Source organism: Cuculus canorus, chromosome Z (assembly GCF_017976375.1).
Source record: "Cuculus canorus isolate bCucCan1 chromosome Z, bCucCan1.pri, whole genome shotgun sequence".
Taxonomy (NCBI): domain Eukaryota; kingdom Metazoa; phylum Chordata; class Aves; order Cuculiformes; family Cuculidae; genus Cuculus; species Cuculus canorus.
The window spans coordinates 2,110,605-2,130,192 of record NC_071441.1 but is presented as its reverse complement, the minus strand read 5'-3'; the positions used below and the strand labels follow the sequence as shown (position 1 = coordinate 2,130,192).

General features: G+C 39.8%; 1 protein-coding gene across 2 annotated transcripts in view; it reads left to right on the top strand.

Annotated features, from left to right (window-relative positions):
- Positions 1-19,588, top strand: part of EPB41L4A (erythrocyte membrane protein band 4.1 like 4A) — a 138,544-nt gene that overhangs the window by 77,748 nt on the left and 41,208 nt on the right. For both annotated transcript variants that reach the window (XM_054054143.1, XM_054054145.1), the window contains exons 7-12: positions 504-591; positions 2,656-2,744; positions 3,191-3,254; positions 13,266-13,357; positions 14,312-14,389; positions 15,906-16,012. In XM_054054143.1, the coding sequence (XP_053910118.1) occupies positions 504-591; positions 2,656-2,744; positions 3,191-3,254; positions 13,266-13,357; positions 14,312-14,389; positions 15,906-16,012 (518 nt within the window). The remainder of the gene's footprint in view (positions 1-503; positions 592-2,655; positions 2,745-3,190; positions 3,255-13,265; positions 13,358-14,311; positions 14,390-15,905; positions 16,013-19,588) is intronic.

The window sequence follows — 19,588 nt, the reverse complement described above, 5'->3', positions numbered from 1 at the left end:
CTGGCGTGACTTCCTGTAGGCAAGTTTTCATGAAGAAAGGAATATTTTATCTGAAGTCATGAACACTCCTTTCAGAAGTCCTCTGTGCCTTCAACACTGCTGTGGGGAAATAGTACCCTGGCCAATCATTCCATTCCGGCTTTATTAGCAGTCACGTAGTATGGGGAAAAAAATGCATAAATTTTGCATATTCAAGGCTAAAAATGGAGTGTCTGAAACATATTTGTGACAGATGGGAGAAGATTAGCCACTGTAGTAGGCATACATTGTACACATAATAGCATGTCTGTGGTAGGATCTCACAGCAAAAAATAGTAAAGGTTTGCGCCTACTATCCAGTCTTGGTTGGAGCAAGCAGAAGTACAGCGCTGAAAGGATAATGACAGTCTAAACGAAGAGTGGGAGGGGTTGTGTACCTGTCCAGCAAACTGAATTTATTAACGTGGTCTATTTTAATATGTTGACAGAAAGTGTAAAATTCTTACACAGAATTTTGTTGACAGGGGTCAAGTTCCTGCTGAGGCAGAATTGAACTACTTAGGGGTGGCCAAGTCCTTGGAAATGTATGGAGTGGATCTTCATCCTGTTTATGTAAGTATTGTTTAAATATTTTAAACTTGGTGACAATGAAAAAAGAGGTTTTGTGCTAACGTGGGAGAGAGTATCTACCCAGTTCGGCTGCCACAGAATACCTTGAAATGGAACACTGTACCTAAGACAGGCAGAGGAAGACGTATTTACAGACCGAGGGGATTAATCCACTCATACATACAGAAGCCTAATGTTTTTTAGGTGGAAGTCTGTGATTGTGTTACGCCTATAAAAGACAATCATTTATACTCTGGAAAAAACAATTCAGATTAGCAAGAAGTAATTAGTGCAAGCGTCAAGGGAGATGAGAGAGGGTTATAAACTTTGTCTTTGACACAAGAATTTGCAAGTTGTTCTTGTGTAAATAACAGCAAGTGCATCCTGAAACTTTTTCAATAACATTGCAAAAACTGGAGCAGAGCAGCAGCAGAATATCTGGCTTTTTTTTTTTTTGCTAAAGATCCAGAGTACATTTCCAGCCTTTTCCTCTGCTGTATCATTGCAAGTTGTCTATACTGCTTCAACAAAACCCTCCACTTCTTTTGTAAAGCAGCATGTATGTTGGGATTGGATTCAGGTCATCACCTGGAGGCTTTGTGATCCTGGCGGAAGCATCGTTCTGTCTTGTTTGAATAATTGTGCTTGTGGCAGGGGTTTTTGTTAATAGAAGAAAAAAAGTTCAAATGAGGAGTTGTAATGTAGATGGTTCAGTGAGTTAGATGTCAGTACTTTGTAAAATTACTTGAAAGAAAATAAAGAAATCAAGATACTACCGGAAGATTAAGTGTATTTCCCAATGAAAATTGTGTAGCCTGCAATATGAAGTACTTTTTAATGCACCCTGTGGCTTAATTGTATTCATATCCTACGCACTGTGCCCTTCCCACCCAGAGAAAGCCGGGGGAGTTGCTGTAACAAGATTCAGCACGATCCAACAAAATCATATTGCGTTAGCAGAGCCTGGAACATTTTTTTCCCTTAGCTTGCTTTTGCTGTGCAGTGAGATCCCTGCCTCAGTGACGAGGGGTGAGCTGTAATATGCCCAAGTCGAACCCGTCAATTCATCATTCCTATTTATATTGCAACAGAAGCCTTTTGAGGCTGAAACTGCACATGTGAAGAGATGTAGTTCTTTTCCTCACTTGGTGGTATTAAAAGTAAAGCTGCCTTTGGCAGTTAGTTCACTGAGGAGCACAGGTCGAGCTTGCGGAGGTGCCCTTGATCTTTCTCACATCAGTAGTCACACAGAAGGACATTTTCTACACTGAGTCTGTCTCACAGTTGATGCTTTTTTGTGGTTGTTTAGAGCTTGCGAGACTCCTCCTCGTTAGCTCGAGCAGGCCCATGAACAAGCTTTTGCAGTTGACTTTAACTTCACGCACTGTGGTTTGCACTCTTCCAAGTGTAGGGCACATCTGACTTTGGTCACTGACCGTAAGCCGGGGAGGTGGTATTCACCCTGTTCTCTCCTGATGCGGTTTGCCATCCAGTTGCTGACCTGAGGAGCAGTTTTCTTTGGAGGAGATGGTGCACGCAGCTGTTTCCTGAATGTCGTTACCCTTTCTGAACGTAAAAAGTGCTCTCAGTCTCTCGAAGGAGCTATTTCACTTGGTAGCAGTAGACAGGTAATGTTCTTTCAGGAAGGAGGAGGCAGCTGTGAGGGTTTGTTGTAGTAGAATAGGTCAGAAAATCACGATTTACCTTCAGCCGAAAGTAAGGATGTCTCCTGCGTTCACATCTGAGTCGAGAGTTTAGTTTCTGAATTTGGGCCATTTGTGAAATAGTGGAAAGTAATTCCTTAAAAAAAAAAAAAGTTTTTGTTTTTCACTGTGCCACGTGAAATCTCCCATTCTGTCCCTTACTGCCGTTCTTTCTTACCTCTTTGCCTCTATCCCTACAATTTTTTGTGTGGGAGTTTTTGTCAGTAGATCAAATGCTATTTTGCCATTTGAGAGAGAGAAACGGTACATTCGAGTCAGTCATCAGGTTGACTGACCGCTAGACCTCACTGTTACATGGATAAGACTTACAACCATATGAATGACACACATTTTTATTTTCTAGGGTGAAAACAAATCTGAGTATTTTTTAGGATTAACACCCGTAGGTGTTGTTGTCTACAAGAATAAAAAACAAGTAGGAAAATATTTCTGGTATGTATAATTTAAAGTTGCAGTCCGTGCTAAAACAGTAACAGTGTTGTTGTATATAAATATATGATTTATGATATCTATTTGAAAATTGTCTCAATAAAAAAAAAGTATATTTGGAATTCCTAATCTTTGTCTGGATTTTACATATATGAAATGTCTAGATTATAGATTTATCAAATATCAATATAATATATATATCTCATATATCAATATATCAAATAATTTTTAGTTATTTGATAATCCAAGTATTGAAAACGTAGTTCACCTTTGTCATACTCATGCTGAAATGTTTAAATATTGCAAATTTTCTGTCGATATCTGATGCATAAATGAAAAGAAATCTATCTCTGAATTTGCTTCTGTTTTTCTATATAAATACATATAAATTTATAGTTTATTGTGCATAAAGTTAAGTCTCTGTGTTTTTTTTCCCCCCGATATTACAGGCCTAGAATTACAAAAGTTCACTTCAAGGAAACACAGTTTGAACTTAGAGTCCTGGGAAAAGACGTAAGTTTTTATTTGAGCCTGAAAGAGAAAAAATAATCACAGGTCTAATGAAGTAGGAAATTTTGTGTGTCTGTCAAAGTCTAACTTATTTTTTTTTTAATTTACTGCAAGAAACCATCAAAGTGAAATTAATTTTATTGATAGTTACTGCAAAAAAATTACCTTATCCTCAGATGTAGTATGTTCCTGAAGGGGAGAGAACTTCAGCGGAACAGTACTGAAGTAGGAATTTTATAATAAACCTTTTACCATTTTATATCATGCTCTGCAAATTAGAGTTGACTAATTCTGCAATGCCTTATTTATGGTGTTATACAGTGGTTTTAAACTAGGCTAAATCCACAGGGAAAGCTAATATTAACCAAAATGTGGATGGATGGATGGATGGATGGATGGATGGATGGATGGAAGGATGGAAACTTAAAAAGCTGTTATGCACAAGTAATTTTGTAGTTTGGCAACAGAAGCCACATAATGTGCCTCAAAACGCATTTGTCAGAGTTAACTTCGTTGTGCTGTTAGACTGAGAGAAAACAGGGTTGGTTCCAGGGGAGCCAGGATAGCACATTGGTAGCAAGAGAAGGGGTTTTAAGACAAAGCCAGTGGAAAAAAGAGAAATATATTTCTCACCTGTGAAGCATGAAGGGCAGGGGGAAAAGGAGAGCGTAGGGAAAATTATAAAGTGTAATAAAACAGTTGCAGGTAGCCTGTGATTTTTGGTGTCTAGGTGGGTTATAAGTTTAGTTTGTTGAATTATTGTTTGAAAAAACTTCTGTTTGGAATATCCGGACTGAAGGTTTGCTGTTTTGAAGACATATTAACCTGCTGGCAATATTCCCCTTTACTGATTACGTGTATGTCTTCATTCACCTGTGTCATTGTTGCTTTTTCCATAAGGCCATTTGGTATAGTCATTACATTATGGGAAATGTAGGTGTATGACCAACTGGTTGTCATCATTCTGTTGAGGACAGCATTTCTTGTGCCTCTGCAGATGTACTGGCAAGTTTTACTTTTATTACTCCAAAGCGTTTTGGTGTGGTGATCTGTGGGAATTCTATTTCTGGTGGTGTGTTTGTTGAAACTGGAGAGTTATTTGAAGACCGGGGGAAGGCTGGGAAAACTTTACTCAATGTTTCATGTGAAGGGTGAATGCCTGTTCATGTATAAACAGGTCTGAGTTTGACTTAAAGTGAATTGCATTGAAGTGATGCTGTAGTTTCTGTTTGACGGCACATACGTATAGTTTTTGTCTGATCCATGTGGAATTGCAAAGTTTTAACAAGCTGAGCACAAAACCTGGAAGCTTGGGAAACAAGCTTGAGTTGAGACTGTGAATATTGATGGCTGGTGAACACTCACTGCTGTTGTCATAAGGCAAACACTTCGACAGCACTTGGTAATTTCAAGTCTTGACAGGTACTTTTAGGAAATTTTCAAGAGAACAGTAAATACAAGGGTGTGTACCATCATTAAAATCTCCTTTGCAACTAATATTTGAAGCGTTTCCACAGTGCTTCATATCCTAACAAAGGAAAAGGCCAAAATGGCCCAGAAAAATCTTCCACTCCCTTTTTTCAAACATTCTGGTGGTGTTACTTTGAACAAAATTATGTATTGGAAAAAGTAAACGTTAGCCTTATCCTCTGGATTAAAGCTATCGTAGCAATTCCTGCTGTTCTGCACCCAGAGGAAGAAAAGCTAATCAGGGTGTTTTCACAACTGTATGTTTCAATACTCCTCAAAAACTTAATTCACGATTTTTTTTAATCTTTTTTTTTGAATAAATGCTATCACTTTGTCCTTCATCTGCGACATGAGTTTGCAGGACATGATAGGACAGTAAAGATGCCGTTTTTACTTCATTCTGCCTCCTGGGCTATCGCTTTACGGCCCAGGGAATGAATACTCCCCTTGTTTCAAATGCGATGTACCCAATCTGGAATGTGTTATTTGTTACCAGTTAGTTAGCAAGAATGCCAGGAAAGATTCAAGGAGAAATAATGGAGACTTTTAGGTGAAGCTTTGTGGCATAGAGCAAAGGAGTTAAAATTGTGTGATAAAAAGAGCTGATTATTTCTGAATATAAATGCTTTGTGTGAATGATGTTCTCCATATTGTAGTTAAAATCTATGCAGACTGGATTTTGGTTCGTGTTTCTACACACTGTCTACCTTTATTTACGTTGATGGGCACCTCTTCTAGGTACGGCTGCTCATCAAGAGGAAGCTATTGGTGCTTTTGGTACCAGTGAAGTGTTGCTTTTCCCTTGTGTCAGATATATTTGTGGTTGCCGAGTTTGTTGTTTACATAGTATCACTTTTCCTAAACTCGATGATGTACTGAGCACAAGATATGTATGCTTACGGTTTTATAATAGCATAAAGCACTTCTCCTTTCCTGTCTTTTAGCGTAATCCCTTGTATTTCTTTGTATCTTTCATGAGAACATTTCCTGTACATTTAAATTCTTTATTTCTCCTGCATACCTGTTGCTATTTTGCTCAAGAGCGTCCACTGGCGTTTTGGTTTTATCTTTCACTGCTGTGTTTGTATATGTATTATCCCTAAGACTATTGCTATTGCCCCTTCATAAACAAAATATTGCCCTTAATATTTGGCGGTCCGTGACTTATCCTGACATGTGAGACCGATGATCTCAACCAGCTGACAGGAACTCTATTTCAGTGGTGTTAAATGTTGAGTCAGTATTTCATTGTCCCTGAAACGGACCCATGCTGTGAATTCTGAGCTAGAAACATGATAGGCTTTCCGTGAAACCTCTAAATACCAGCATGAAATTAAGAACCGTTCCCCTGTGAGGACTGCATAGAAGGATTCCCTGAACACGACAATCGCAGGGAAGCTTTGTAGATAAGGAAAGTGTATTTTTGTGCAGTTTCCTTTAAGGAAGCCGAGAGATCGATGTGATGCCTGTGCGCAGCTCCTGGTAGCATAGATGTCTGTTGAGCAACCTTTCTGGAAGGGATCCAGTAACGCAGGTGGCTGCCAGAACCCTCCCCAAAGCAGCACAATGGAGCTTAATCACAATGTATGCACTGTGTTTTAAGTGGATAATCGAAGGGATGCGCGGTGCACCTCCCGTGCTTTCTCCCTGTGAGGAACGTGGTCTATTTCCTTCATTTTTCTCTCAACTGAGGACATGAAACAAAACCGAGAAAAAACATGCATTGGTGGATTGTGTAGTCTGGGAAAGTAAACGTAATCACATGCAGAAGTGAGAGATGTGGAGCTTTTTTGCCTGTAGGTAGCAAGTACTTCACTGCTGTTCCCTGAAACCTCATACTGTTTTCTGTAACAGCGACTTTTCATTTGGTTGCTCTGTGTCTGCAAGTGAATGATTTCATTCCTTCGCAGAGTTTATGCAAAGCTTCTGTGCTTGTTACTTTTCATGCTTGTTTCACTAAACAGGAAAGCGTTGAATGTGCAAAATGCTTGCTTTCATTATTTTTTTGTTGTAAGAGACGGGTCTTTTGAAAGTCTAAACTTTTTGGTTCGAGGGGTTTTGAAATTTGGGTTCTTTGAAGTCAGAACAAACCTCCAAACTGTGCAATTAAAAATTATTCACACATTTTCAAGATGTGCCTTCCTCTGCAGTTTTGCGTAATCAAATGAAGAGGCCCAGCTCAGCTGAATTCATAAGGTGAACGTGATAAAGACTGTTTTCAGGAGCAATACCGACCACTGATGCATGCTAGAGGAACTTCAGGGCAATTCCAAAGCACATAATGCTCCCCATTCTGGTGGCTGAAACTTGTCTATAAATACAAAATTTTTGTGTTCTTTTAAGTAGTCTCAGAAAGCCCTGGATATATGCTTCATTTTTTTTTTTAATTAGCTTTTTAGAATTGTCAAAAGTCTGCAAAGTGATTACATTAATGAGGTGGTTCAGCTGGTCCCTTTCTTGTCCTATCACATGCTATATTCCTTCTTGTGTTACAAGTTCTAGGTAGGAATTTTCAATTTGATGTATTCTTCTCACAGTTTGTTGGGAAGATGGAACAGAGTCTAAAGAGATGTCCCTCTCAGTCTGAAGTCCCGTTTAGCATACATTTAAATTCCAGTCAAAACGCAAGATTTTGATATTTATTATGCTTTAAGAATTACAAGTTACTTTTCTATCACTTACGTTTCCAAGCACTTGGGTCAAAATGGTATTGGAGGGTGGAGGAGATCAAGCACAGTGGTGTTAACACGTCATGTAGAACAGTTCTGGCTTGTTTTGCTTAATTGGGGTGTTATCTTGCTTTTTATTAACCCATGTCTGAGCCATTATAGAGGGATTATAAGATGGTTCAAGGCTTGACAGCAAAGTTTTCAGTAATGAGTGTTTTTGAAGGAGAACTAGATTTAAAATTCCTGTATAAACTTAAATTAATTTCCCCTAAAGTTTTGCTATCTTTTTTTTTTTGGTAGTTTCTTTAGTCTTTCTTCCATTGATATAATGTGAAGCAGAGATGCATTTGTTTCAATTTTGACATGCTTTATGCAAAATGGCACAGTATTATTAATTTTAATTCCTGACTTCTATAATGTTCGTAAAGATTGATGTTTAATGAGTAATAATCAATTATCTGTTATTTAAGTTATGATTGATACGTATTATGTAAATACATAAAGACAGAATATGTCCTCTTGGGGTTAAAAATTAATAGCATCCAGGTGTTTGCCTAACCTGTCAAAGAATAACGTTGGGAAGCAGTAACTTTAGAGCTGGTGTTAATATTTCTGTTACATGCGTAGGCACGTGTATGAGCAGTACATATGGCGTAAGAACTGCATTAAGTTTAACGAGGGCAAGTGCCGGATTGTGCAACTGGGAGACGGCAACCCTGGCTGTCCGTACAGACGGGGGAGCGAGAGGCAGGAGAGCAGCCCTGCAGAAAGGGATCTGGGGGTTCTGGCCAAGGGCACGTTGAACATGATCCAGCAGTGCCCTGGCAGCCCAGAGGGCACCGTGTCCTGGGGTGCATCAAGCACAGCATTGGCACCCAATCCAGGGAGGGGACTGTCCTGCTCTCCTCCGCACTGGGGTGGCCCCACCTCCAGTACTGTGTGCAGTTTGGGGTGCCACAACATAAAAAGGATCGAAAGCTACTGGAGAGTGTCCGGGGGAGGACACAAAACCGGGGAAGGGTTTAGTGGAGAAGCTGCATGAGGAGCAACTCAAATCACTTGGTTTGTTCAGCCTGGAGAAGACTGAGTGGGGACCTCATGGCAGTTTACTGCTCCCTCACACGGGAAGGAGGAGGAGCGGGTGTGGATCTCTTCTCCCTGGTGACTAATGATAGGACCCAAGGGAATGGCAGGAAGATGTGCCAGGAGAGGGTTAGGTTGGATATTAGGAAAAGAGTCTTTGCTCAGAGGGTGGTGGAGCACTGGAACAGCTGCCCAGGGAAGCAGTCACGGTGCCAAGCCTGAGAATATTCAAGAAGCATTTGGACAATGTCCTCCAACACATGGTGTGAATGTTGAGGTTGTCCCATGCAGGGACAGGAGTTGGATTTGATGATCCTTGTAGGTCTCTTCCAACTCATGGCATTCTATGAGTCTATGATAAGAACCCTCCTCATGTTATAGTAATATTTGTTGTGATTAGCAAGAGTGATTAGTGCTGGCAGGGTACCTGGTGTGGGTTTGGGTTTTTCTTCTTAATTTTCTGAGCCTGGGTTGGTGGGAACAAGTATATGTCTTGTCATAAATTATAGCAGCTAAAGCCTGCTCTGAATCGTAGGTTTTCGAACTATTTATGATCTGTGGATGGGTGCAGTTCTCCATGGAATGGGTGTAAGTCTGCTGGCAGTGGCCTTCTTATTTTCAGAGTAATCTGGGAGCTTCACAAACGAGGGATCTTCTGGCTCCCAGAGAGAACCGTCATTTTAAATCTGTGAGTTCTTTTCCAGGCAGACTTGAGCTTGCCTTCCTGGGCGCTGAGCTCACTGGGCACCAAGCAGCTCTGAGCTTCAACGCCGTTTAGTCAGACTGGCGTGACAGAGCAAGCCAGGAGCCGTTTCCAAAGGGCAGCGTGGGCACTCCTGAACTGGTGTGTCAGCTCTGGCAGTTCCAGAAGCATTTTGCAGTTAGACAGAGCAATGACCCCTCTGACTTGTCTCCTTTGAACGCTTTAGTAACTTGCTTTCAGTCTTTCAGTGAAGGATGGGGGAGGGTATGATATAGCACTGTACCAATTATCAGCTGTTTTGTGGAGATCCCCTGACAGATCAATCTTCTGGCTGGTTTGAGAGGCAGCGTAGAACAGATAAGGGCTGTGTCTACATGTTTGAGTGCCCTTCTATTTATAAGCTGGTATATATAAGCTATTTATAAGCTCTATTTATAAGCTCAAGCTGTCTGCGTCCCCCGTGGTAGTCTCTCTACCCTCCCACGGGTGAAAAAGCTGGTGAGATTTAGCATGCTTTGCAGAGTGCAGGACAAGCTTTTAAAGCATTTAAAAGGAAAGGAATGTTTTCTGTTTGTCCTCGCAGTTTTTAGTGTCTTTCCTTTTGCAGGTTGAGGAGACGATAGTCAAAGAGCTGAACAACTAGATACTGCTGCCGGGGGTTTGGCGGCTGCTGGACGTGCAGCCTGCCCCTTCCCTTGATGGTGCAAATCACAGATGTGATCAAAACTCACCATACAGAAAGATGTGTCTTTCTGCGTGCTTGGTGAGCACAGTTGGCTTCCTGAATCACAGAATCACAGAATCACCAGGTTGGAAAGGACCCACTGGATCATCGAGTCCAACCATTCCTAACGCTCCCTAAACCATGTCCCTCAGCACTTCATCCACCCGTTCCTTAAACACCTCCAGGGAAGGCGACTCGACCCCCTCCCTGGGCAGCTGTTCCAGTACCCAATGACTCTTACTGTGAAAAATTTTTTTCTGATATCCGACCTGACCCTCCCCTGACGGAGCTTCAGGCCATTCCCTCTTGTCCTGTCCCCTGTCACTTGGGAGAAGAGCCCAGCTCCCTCCTCTCCACAACCTCCTTTCAGGGAGTTGTAGAGAGTAATAAGGTCTCCCCACAGCCTCCTCTTCTCCAGGCTAAAAGGCTATGAAGCCCTAGAGAGGAAAATGAGCTTTTGAGAGAAGTCTAGATAATGATTTTCATTCTTTAGGTATTTCACGGGATTGTTCCAGCCAGCTATTCAACTAAAATAACCCATGGGAGAAAATAAGCTCATGTATATGTCTCCAATATGTGTTGTCTGTGTGTTTGTTTTGTTTTGTTGTGAAATGTCAATTATTCTAACCACAGTTGCAAGCACATTGTGGAAGCAGTGAGCCATCGTGGTTTACAGTCCCTCACTGTTAGCGCACTGCGCACTCTGAAAGCAACACGATGAGTAGCAGGGAGTAGCTTGAGAGGCACCAAAACCCACTAAATGAGTTTGCAATTGTCATTTCCTATAAATCATTAGTAAAAGTGCGATGGGTTTTGTTCCTATGTATGAGAATAATAAGAAAAAAAAATCAGATAAATCTCACTATGTGCAACAAATTACAGCTGTTCAAAATGCTAAAAATATTGCCTTTTATTGGAAAAAAAAGTTTGTGGTGTTAACGGGTAATGCCGTCTTTGCTTTACCTGTGTAAATCAATTTCTTCAGTCATGGGAGAAAGATGAGCCTGGAAGATGCTACTGCTTTCAGTACTGCTTAATTTTTATATATGCGTTTATAAATTCTGAGGGTAATCACTGTGCACTTGCAAGCCTTAAAAAGTCTAAATAGTAAATGAAGTCCTAAACCTGCTGTATGCAGTGTCATACTGGACTTAGTTGCAGTAAGTTACCGAATCCTTTGCAGAAAAGGTGAAAAATCATAAAGGAGTTACGAACTGTCTCCTCTGTGAAAGACCTTAGGGATGAATGTTTCAGGTTTTCTTTCTGTTAAATAAAATTTAACTGTGCTATGTGACTTATTACAAGCATCCATTCTGAGGCAATGGTTTTTAGACATGCTTTTCCTTCAGATTCAAATGAATAAAGCTCAGTGTGTTATCAGAAAGCTTCTTGCTCTGTCCCTTGGTTTTTAAGCAGTTTACTTTGAAAATGTAAAAAAATCACTGCTGTCTTGTGGTGGGTAGACTCTTGTTTCTGGTTGCCAGAGGACCAAGAGCGATATGGTTAGTCTTGAAAATTCTAGTATAAATAGATTTTTCTCCTTGGTAGCCTTCAAGATTCTCCAGAAAACTATTTTATTTATTTTTTACCCCCAGTTACTTATATTTTATTTTTTCTGTTTTAGAAGAGCTTTAATTTTTAAGTGTCTGGGTTTACTTTTAATAAAGTAAGCTTATTTTTCTCCAAGTTAACCCTCTTGTGAATCCTGCAGAGAGATACCATATGAGTGTATTTATGGGACTAATCTACTATATAATCATTTTATGTTGCACATAGCAATCTCAGATGAATCCAGTTTCAGCATTCTCAGTGGCCATATGTCTTACTGTAGTCCTTGTTCTTGCTATGAAGCCCTAGAGAGGAAAATGAGCTTTTGAGAGAAGTCTAGATAATGATTTTCATTCTTTAGGTATTTCATGGGATTGTTCCAGCCAGCTATTCAACTAAAATAACCCATGGGAGAAAATATATATGTATATGTCTCCAATATGTGTTGTCTGTGTGTTTGTTTTGTCGTGAAAGGTCAATTATTCCAACCACAGTTGCAAGGATCCATCATTTTCGCTGTTACTTGTTACGTGGTTAGAGGAAAGGCTGCTTGAGGAGGCAATTCCTGATTTTTTTGGAGGCTGCCTAGCAGCCATTAGCAGAGATATAATTGGCTTTTGTTGGAGATGAAATTTTGAATTCTAGAGAACATAATGAGTTAGTTCACCCTTGGCAAGGTGCTTGCAGGTCACCGCACCTCATTAAACGAAGAGTGGGAGAAACCAGAACTCTTTGCCTGTTTATGCAGGGCACTGCGGACGCACAGCATCCGTTTCCTAAAATCAGCCGCCAAAAGTGGTATGAATCACCTCCCCCTTTCAAATTCATATACTAGGGAAATAGTTTTAGGAATCAGCTTTGTTACAAGCGGTATAGTAGCATGCTGAGCATTCACAGCGAAATCAGTGGGATTATACATTATTTGTGCAAATCCCACATAGAAAACCAAGCATTTAAGTTTACTGAGTGACAGATACTGGAAATGGGTTTTCTGTTGACAAATTGGAATGTTTAGCTTATTGGAAACAAGCAGTGTGATGTGTCTGTTGCTTTTTCTTGTCTTTTGGAAGTATTTTATTGTTTGGGTATGTCTGAATTCTCTTTCCTTTTTCCCTGCCTTTTTCTGGTGTCTCCTGTACTGACTGCCAGATTCTACTGAATAAATTTTAAGCTTTGAATATTCTTTTTTGTTGTCTTCCTTGAGATATTTTAAGGTAGATTTCATGGCTTTTATCTTTGACCTTTCCCCTAGTATTCCGGATGTTCTGAACTTCGCTAATTTTATTTTAAATGTTTATTTCCCCTCGTCTTTTTTTCTGGTTTTGCCTTGGTCTTGTCTATATGATGTTCTGCACATTTTCTTTCTGTGGTGTTGCTTTGTATTCATCACAAATCTTTTGCTTATTTTCTTCACTTATTATTACCTTTTTGTATAACGTTAAACAGAGCATTGGGAATATACTTTTTGTTGACGTCTGAGGTGCATTTTTGGGAAACATCAGAAACAATAGTATTTGAAAAAACTTTGTGGTATTTAATTACGAAAACACATGACATCTAGAAACAAGAAAGAAGAAACACGAGTGTTTCAATAACCTCCTTTCTATTCTGTTTTTCTCTGCTAAGGAATTGATTATTTAAATAATTATTGTCAGGCAATGAGAAGCCAAAAAGAAAAGATCTTTCAAATGAATAATTCTGCAGAATTATAGAACTTGCTTTGTTTCATAGTTATGTCTTTTCTTGTGTGCATTGATATGAGATGGTTGACCTCACTGGCACAGTCCCTCATAAAAAATATTTTGTTTTGTTTTCAGTGCAATGAAACTTCATTCTTTTTTGAAGCACGTAACAAGGTCACATGCAAACACCTCTGGAAATGCTGTGTAGAACATCATACGTTTTTCAGGTGAGCAATGCAGAAATTGTAGTTTTGTTAACAAAAGGAGGAAGTCTGTATTGAGTGAGAACCTTATTATACCTACAGAATGGTTAACACAGGCTTGCTGCCTAGAAACCCAGTTTTCCTTTTGATTATAGAATGCTCTTAAAAACTGATGCCTTCCCTTTTCTTACAATGATCTGAAGCAGTAATTTTAAAATTGGGTAGTTTGATGGTTCCTTTCGTCTTGGAATTCTTTTCGAAGCAGTGTCTCAGGTTGCATAAAGTAGCCTTTAACAGAAGTATCCACAAATGTGTATGGCAAGATTTAAGCTGCTGTACACATTTTTATGCATTTAACCATCAAATTTTTGGAGGCAACATGGACTTGAGTGAGGCCTTTGGATTTCAGACATTACTATTTCCTACAATGCATATGTTTTTTTCATAGGAAGACCCACTGAATTTCCTTAATGCTTTGCTTACTTATTGGAGTGTATTAAATGTTTCCAGTGTTACACATACCAAAACGCTTTCTTTTACTGTTGCAAAAACAGTAACAGAAATGCGCAAGGGTGTCCAGCTAGGAACTGGTCAATGGGATGCTTGGGGTTGGCTTTAAAACGTAAATGAGTAAACTCAGAATCCCTCCTGCATTCTCATTTCTGCTGCATGATGTTTCTGTCTGCTCTTGTGAAATGTTAAGTGAAAGGTTGCCCTTACCAACAGTTTGCAGTGGATGCTGAAATATAGAGAGGTGTAGTCAAATGAAGAGGGTAAAAACATGTGGTAGAAACATGGCTTTGAGGAACTCTCAACCCCGTAAGAGTCTGGAGGTAGGGATGAAGAGGGACTATAGCAGGAAATTATTTGTTTGGAACCTAAAGTTTGCATTTCTCTTTTCTTTTCTTGGGAAGGGAACTGTAATTTATACCTATCTATGTAATTTACTCTATTTATTTCTTTTTCAAACTATCATAGAGTGCCAGAAAATGAATCAAATTCTCTGTCAAGAAAATTCAGCAAGTTTGGATCCATAGGTTATAAACATCGGTACAGGTGAGTTTATTTCATTGTTTAAATGTCAGTTAATTCCTTCTTCATTCCTTCTTTTCTCCTCTTTACTTGCAGTGAAAGAAAAGCCCCACCCAAACTATAACTCAGAGCAGTTCTGCTGACAAAGCATGAATCAGGGCCGTTTTAACAGACTTCTTTTGGGCGTTTGGCAGTTTTGGGGCAAATGTTACTTACTCCTCATTTTCCATATCCCCAGGGCTGGCCGTGGCCTGCTGTAGCCACAGTGAAAGTGAGAGAAGCCTTGGCAATGCTTTAAGTTAAAATATCTTTATAAGTCCTGAAATTACATTCGTGTCCTAAAGAGATTTTCTTGACAACTGGGAAATAACAAAAGAAGGAGGCGTATTGGCTGCTGCTGTTCATTCTGGGAATTAGCGAAGGTTTGGTGCAAAGAAATGTAGAAAGTCTGTAACTGTGATACCCCTCTTTGCAGCTGCATTTGAAATGCCGCCAGGGATCTCAATCCAAATGGTGGCGTTTAATCCTGTAGTAATACTGCTGGTGAAGTGTGATTGATTTAAGAATAAAAACGAGGACAGATGTGAAGGCAAATGGATGTATCTTTTCTCACTAGACTAGCTGGCAAAATTGGATAAGCATTCAAGGCTGCAAACCTTAAAAGATACGGTAAACTTCAGACGGAGGGTGGAGGGGGAGCACTTAATCTCAGTTTTAGCCTGAGTTAGCCAAGCAGGCAGCATGAGATAGAGGGCGGTTAATACTGTGATACAGTGGAAGATGTGGAAGGGAGAATGGGTGTTTGATTCTCTAGTTCCCGTGCACAGACGACTGGCAGAATATAGGAGATAGTTAAGATTGTAAGACCCAATAGTTTCTACTGAGTTTTATTGAAACTTTTAAATTAAGTCTGTTGAAATGACAGGGCCTTTGTCTAGTGAGCAAAGCACTTGATTTGGCAACTTTTGACTACTTTTTTAAATCCAGTTCTGTCACTTTGGCTGACCAATTTTGAGCCAAATAATCTATGGCATGGTTTTCAGAATTGCCTCAGAGTTGTATATCCAGCGAACCTGAAAGCGAGGGTGGAAGGCAGCAAGTCAAAGCCACATCTGAAAGCTGGGCCTCTTTCGATTTTCATTTTCCCTGTTTGTCAAGTGAAGAAAAAAATAGTTTTTCGTCTTTTTTTGAAGCCGTTGGGTGAAAAGGCCCTATTTACTATAATGATAGATTCTAGAGGTTTGTTCCATGGCCTGCAAGTACACCGGGTTTGTTTGGGTTTAATTTTGGCTTGTCTGTCTCTCCTTCCTGTCTGTATTTCCACCACCACTCTAGAAATAGAAGGATCGTAATGGGTAAGGCTGATAATTATTAGTTACGCAGTTCTTTGTCAATACCTCTTAGGAAGACTTTTCTCAACACAAGCAAACCATAACTGCCCGATTGTCTGGCAGCTCCTGGATAGGAATATTGGTGGTTGGTATTAAGAGCAGTGTAGTAATAGCTTTTCTGTTCTTTTTTATGTGTTTTCAACTGGCAGGACATCTTTGCATATGACCACAGACCCTTCTGTTCAGCTCCCGCGGCCAGACCAGCGCATTGAAAGAAGTCGCAGTAAGACTTACCCCAAAAGAACACAACAGACAGGTAAGTCCTCCTCTGCTTGTCCTATGGAGACGTGTCTTCTTTGGTCTTTGCTTTATTTTGAGTTCAAGAGGTGACTCAGAACTGCTACAGGGTCCTCAAGGGTCGCTCAGAATGGATGTTGTCTTTTGCCTTCGGTCAGTATTTATATCTAGCTTTAACTGGATCTAAAAACCCCGACTTTGTGGGTAGAAGTAAAAGAGATGGTGTGGATCAAACATGATGAAACCCGATGTCTGTAGGTCTGCTGTAAAGTGTGAAAGGGAAGTTTGACAACAGGCAGGGAGAACGTGTTTGCTTTCTTTTCAGGAGTCCTGTCTCTTGCTAAAGAGTTTACATCTGTGTGTCTTGGTTGACATCCTATTGTCCCAGCTGCTTGTAAGGTGTCTCACTTGTACATCCTCTTCCCTGTTCAAGGGCAATATCCCTTTATTTTGCTGTTAAGTGGAACAGAAGCTGGTGCCGGGTCCTCTGCAATTCTAACATGCTTCAGATGTGTGAGCTGGAAATCTGTTCGGCGTGCTGAAGCCGTCAGGGGAAGCTGAAAGTTTTTACAGGTGTTCGAGGAAATGGATAAGATTAAACACAGATTAAAGGAGTTGTGCCCAGAATAATGGATGTCTCCTGAAACTGAGCAATAGAGGCAAAAAGCTCTTCTGACGTCAGTCTCCAGTTCATGTGACTGTGCATGTATCCTTAGCTCCATCTACGACAGCAGTCATGCAGATTCCAGTCAGACTTGTGCATGGAGTCAGTGTATGTGTACATATGTTAGCAGTTGGAGAAGAAAGTTGTCTGGGCTTTGAAATACACTCAAGATTTCTCTTCGTCATGGGTTAGTACAGCATAAAAAACTTCAAGAGTCCCCACTTTTAGAAAGCGAGCGGGTATTTACACCTGGAAACAGCCCGTGTTTATTCTGGTCGCTGCCTTTTGGTTCAGAAACAAAGCTGATGTGTTCTGTCTTTTAGCTCTTGAGGTGTAGTGTAGTTTAAAGCATTTCTCGTGGAAAATATAATCCGTATATAGCAGATTTAAAAAAAAAAAAAGTATTTTATTTAGGTAAGTGTAAGAAAAGAAGGATTGCCTTATATTGTGATTGATCTTTTTGTTGTGTCTGCATTTCTTAATGGGGACCTAAGGCGCAAGAAGCTGTTAACCCTTGAACCTAGGGACATAGAACTGTGCAGCTGCACGGGCCCATTCTTAAGGCGGTAGTTCAAGATGAACAGCATTTCCTATGTCATTAGTTCTCAGTTCAGTTGTGCAGAGAATTGTGTGGTTATTCAGAGGTAAACTTATGAGCTGACACAGTCCTTAGTTGAAAATACTGTTTGCTTTAGCACAGGCGGTAGAAGTCAGTCTGTATTGCTGTAATAGTGCGTGTTGTGCTTGTTAATTTTTTACTGTCTCTTTGACTGGACTTGTGAAGAAAGTGCAAACCTTCCTGGTGCCTATTCTGCTGATGTAACACGATGCAGCAGAATTGTCTGAGCAGAGCACGTTTGTTGTTTAGGTCAATTTAAATAATATGTTTAACTTTTTTTGTTTTTTAAAAGGCTGCTTTTTCACTGTAATATGCATATGTGTTTGTGTAGTATGTATCACCCATCTGAGTCGTTTTCCTTTTAATTCAACTTAATCAATTATCCATGTATTCCAAAAGTACAATCATTTTCCTCTGGGGCAGGTGTATTCCATCAAATGATTTCTAATTTAAAATGAATTTGGTTTTGTTTCCCACTTAAAACATGAGCTAAAGTAAGAGAGCTATGTCATTTAAATTCCATCTTTCCCTACAAATGAGTATTTTTTTCTCTTTATTTTTTTATTTTGTGTTTGCGTATTGACAGTGATAAATATCTAATACTCATTCTCCATTTAAATGGGCTTTCAGATGTTGAAAGCAGACTAACTGCAAGTTCTCTCTCGTGTGTCACACATCACGTGTCAGTTTGTTGCGTGTCACTAGCATAAATCTATTCCTTTTCACCTAAACTGGTTCATGACTGTAGGAAAGCCCATTTCACACAAAAAATCAAGACTGTTTTTTAAGTATCACTTGTTTAAAGATATTAGCTCGATCTAGATTTTATTTTACAGAATAATTTGTATCTCAGGGATGGTCCTGGCAGTTTAAAGAGCTTTATGAGATACTTAAAACTTTACCCACCTGAAATGTTGGGGAGAATAATATGACATTTCTTTTTAAAATAAATATTACTTTTGCATAATGAGGTCATGCCCATAGTTACCATTGATGGTTAGTCTTTCGTTCTTGGTTTTGTGTTTCTAGTATGTCTAATAAGATTAAACATGCCTTGTTCAACACTTTAAATGGTGTGTTTAATTTGCCTGTATTACGGATTTCTTAAGGTGTTTTCTGCCAAGTGGCACTTAAATTAGGATCCAGCTGGACATGGCTTCTAATTTTGCTTTTTGGAGTCAAAATCAGTGTTCCATTCATTCTCTGTAAACCCAGTAACAACTGACAGATAGTTCTTAGGCACCAACTTCCTTCTACACTCTCCATCTTCTTTCCTCACCTGCTTCTTTACTTTATTCTCATAAGATTGCAAAGTCAAGTGCATGAAAAGCTTTCTTTCTGCAGCCATTTCAGTTCTCCATTCTGATTCTCTTTTTTGTTTTGTTTTGTATTTTTTTTTCATCTCTTGATGCCAGTAATAGGAGCGACCACACCAATGGTTTTGGGAGCAATTAGATGATCCAATAGCTGCAAATGCACGGCTGTAGCATGTGCAATCACAGAATCACAGAATCACCAGGTTGGGAAGGACCCATTGGATCATCGAGTCCAACCATTCCTAACACTCCCTAAACCATGTCCCTCAGCACTTCATCCACCCGTTCCTTAAACACCTCCAGGGAAGGCGACTCAACCCCCTCCCTGGGCAGCCTCTGTCAGTGCCCGATGACTCTTTCTGTGAAGGATTTTTTTCTGATATCCAACCTGAACCTCTCCTGGCGGAGCTTCAGGCCATTGCCTCGATCGTAGAGGTGTTCATGAAGCCCTAAAGCCTCTAACCTTTGCCATCTTATTAAAATATTTTCCCTAGTTCCTTCTGTTTCTATGTGTGTTCTGGTGTTATTCCCATTTACTTAGTATGTGTTTTTTATACATATATTTTTTTATGTGTCCTGAGGGTAGAGGTTGGTTATCTTTTGCAGAGCTTAGCAACTAACATTTCTTTGTTTTATTGGTCTGTTCAAGTACTTCAGTTAACTTTCAGTTAAGAGCTGGAGTAGGTGCCAAGATAATGATAGAAAATATTTACTGTTATATTTTCAGTAAAAATATTTGTGCTTTAGGAGAAGGATTGAAGGAGATAATACTGTAAACAGAGAGAAACTAGCTTTCCTGTATAAATGCCACTGCCACTGACTGATTCGCCTGGTAGGATAGACAGCGTAGGCAGTTTGGCTTTAGCATGGCAATTTATTTACCTAGAATTCAGATTACAATGGTTTAAAATGCAGTAACCTCCCCTTTTTCACTTGCTTAATACATTTCACATCTCACTTGTTCTAGGGTTAGTGGAAAAATCAGACCAGGGAACT